The sequence below is a fragment of the Mandrillus leucophaeus genome, unplaced genomic scaffold (genome assembly GCF_000951045.1).
Source record: "Mandrillus leucophaeus isolate KB7577 unplaced genomic scaffold, Mleu.le_1.0 Scaffold262, whole genome shotgun sequence".
NCBI lineage: Eukaryota > Metazoa > Chordata > Mammalia > Primates > Cercopithecidae > Mandrillus > Mandrillus leucophaeus.
Window position 1 is genome coordinate 247,582 of NW_012102721.1, and position 2,869 is coordinate 250,450.

A 2,869-nucleotide genomic window follows, 5' to 3' on the forward strand; every position below is an offset into this window, starting at 1 on the left:
CAGCACACCAACATGGCACAAGTATACATATGTAACAAACCTGCACATTGTGCACATGTACCCTAGAACTTAAAGTATAATAATAAAAAAAATAATAAAATTGTAACACAAGCCTGAACAAGTAATTAAAAAAAAATGCTTTGTGTATCCTGTTTATTTAGCTTAAGAGCACTATAACGCTATGTTCAAAACCTAAATCATCACAAGCTATTTATACTGCAAGTACTCCATTTTTTAATAGCTCTGTCTGAAATTTCTGAAGTACACCTGAAGGGTTTAACAATGATTTATCATTCTTTCCTCTCTTTAGATCATCCAGCCCATGGAATAGATGCCCAGAAAAAACTTCAGCTGACTTTGACTAAACCTCCTAAAAGTTGGTTTGAAATTACTGTGGGTCCTAATCCCCAGCGCAGTGTTACAAATAAAATCTATTTTTGTTCTTCAGCTCCATACTGTGGGTAACAGTTTCAGCACAGAATTTGACCTCAAGCAACACGAACTCCGAATAATGCATAAAGTAACATCAACACGAGGCAGCGTGTGTGAAACAGATCTCGGTCCCGTAACAGCGAAAGAGAAGGACAAATCAGATCATCACACGGGATGTCTCTTTTGTGCGATTTCGCATTTTCCCATTCAAAACAAAAAATAAATAATAAATTTGAAGCCACTCACTCATGGATTCTGTCAGCTTGGCCATTGTTGCAGTTTCTTCTTTGTGCTCTTCCTGGAGGTGAGAAGAAAAGACAATGATCTATAAAACATGTCTTAGATATGAATTGATCTAATTGCCATTTACAGCTATATCTCTGTTCCTTCTTTTTCCTAGGTCAGAATTTGGTTTCCGATAATTAAATGAATAAAAACCCCACATTGTAGTTATATTATCAGTCAGTCACTGAAAAGAGATTTTTAGGGCATTAAAAAGCTTCCCATTGCTCTTGGGAATGAGTGTCTGTCACACTGATCTTGGATATATATAATGGGTGACGCACGACCAGTTTTCAAAACCTCTTTGACACTGGATTTTTGACATCCATATGCCAATTTTTTTTCCTCTCTGTTTTCCCCTATTGAAGCTTTCTTGGTATTTTTGGAGTTGATATTTTTGTAGTCATTTGGTTTCTTCTTTCCAAAAAACTAAATAGATTTTATACATATTTCTTTGTCTTACTTTTTGGGTTCCTGGAGCCTTTTAAAAGTCGTAAGCTTTGATGGGTTTATAACCTTACCTACTTTGTGCTGAAAACATTTTGTTTTAACCAAGATATAGGTTATAACCCACTGAGTTTGAAAGCCAGAATAATACATACAGAAATTCAATCTGTCCTAATTAAAACATGACCTTGGAGCTATTAAGAATACTGGTCATCTCTACTGAAAAGTTCTCTTTAATTTCTCCACAGTTCTTTGGCTTTCTTTAATTTCTTTGTGTTCCTCACATATGTAGTAACTGAAACATTGTCCACTGTTATTATGCTTTTTTTGCAGCTTTGTTTTTCTGTGAAACTAAAATGTTCATTGTTTTAAAACTTCAGAAAAAAACTGAAAATTATAAATCTAATGCCACCCCCAGAGGAAATCATGGTTACATTTTGGTGACTGCTTTCTAGGCCTATTTCTTTACCTGTGCATATTTACAGATATGGGAATATGATCCTATTCTCATAGAGATAAGTATCTGTACTATACACATTTTGTGTTGAAGCAATGTTTTCATTTAACATCATATCACGCATCTTTCTATGCCAATAAAGGTAGAATACGTCATCATTTTTTAATGACTGCATAGCTCATCATGGGTTATATCATCATTTCCTTTACCAGATCCCATTTAATTTACTTAGAATTTTTCACTTCATAAAACACTGGGATGAGCATCTTGGACCTTATATGGTTGTGCACTTGTTCTGTGCAAGTTATTTTCTGAGGATAAATCCTAAGGTGAGGTATGGCTTGGTCAAAAAGTCTAAATATTAAAAATTCTGACATACAGTGGTCAATTGTCCCCCACAAAGGTTGTACCTGACAGTGTATAAAAGTGTTCAGTTCCTTATTAGCACTTTTGCCCCCTAATCTTTGCTAAATCAACAGGCAGACAACATGATCTTGTTATTTTGCACTGTTGTCTTTCCCTGACCTTTTGTTTATGGACAAGTGTAGTGTTCTTCCCCATGTCATCGTTATGAAGTTAACTCATCGTTTCACATTGTTGTGTTCCAGCCCCTCTGCCATCAACATTTTAGTGCTTAGAAGCCCAGGGTGGTATTTGCTTTTCCCCATGGCCCTGATACAATGCTGAGTACAGTCTAGCAGTTTGGCTAACACTCGAATTGATGTGTCATGGCTTGGGTGTTGTAGTACAGATAGCAAGATCATTATTCGTCCTCCCTATGACACTATTCCCAAACTAGAAGGGTATGCTTTGATTCAATGGCAACAAACAACTTCGCACATGGCAAGTATTCTTGATTTCCACAGCCCTGTATTCATGACAACGAAATCAGCACACCACCTCTTACTTAAACTAATAATTGCCCTTGAGAACAGAAGGAGCTACGGGGTTGTAATCTACTAACCTGCTTGCTGTGGCATTTCGCCCATGATATTTAGCCTACCACTTGGGTTATGTCAACATGCAGAGAAACAGCATGGCGTGCGCCAGTAGAGAGGCTAAGTGTCACGTCACGGAGCTGAATAAGACAGGCAGAGAGGAGGCTCTCACACAACGCTGGTTCGTGCGAGTGTGCACAGCGGCTGCTCACCAGCCGACCCCAGTGGGTTGTAACAATTCAGGCAGAAAAGCTGTTCCATGGCAGGGACTCAGTGAAGTTGGTCCCAGAGCTTGTTCTGTCTCTGTGTGTCC

At 38.0% G+C, this 2,869-nt stretch overlaps 1 protein-coding gene across 2 annotated transcripts in view; it reads right to left on the bottom strand.

The window, feature by feature from the left end:
* Nucleotides 1-2,869, bottom strand: part of LOC105542557 (G protein-activated inward rectifier potassium channel 2) — a 319,874-nt gene that overhangs the window by 240,926 nt on the left and 76,079 nt on the right. For both annotated transcript variants that reach the window (XM_011984138.1, XM_011984139.1), the window contains exon 2: nucleotides 679-730. In XM_011984138.1, coding sequence (XP_011839528.1) covers nucleotides 679-703 — 25 coding nt within the window. In that variant the 5' untranslated portion in view covers nucleotides 704-730. The remainder of the gene's footprint in view (nucleotides 1-678; nucleotides 731-2,869) is intronic.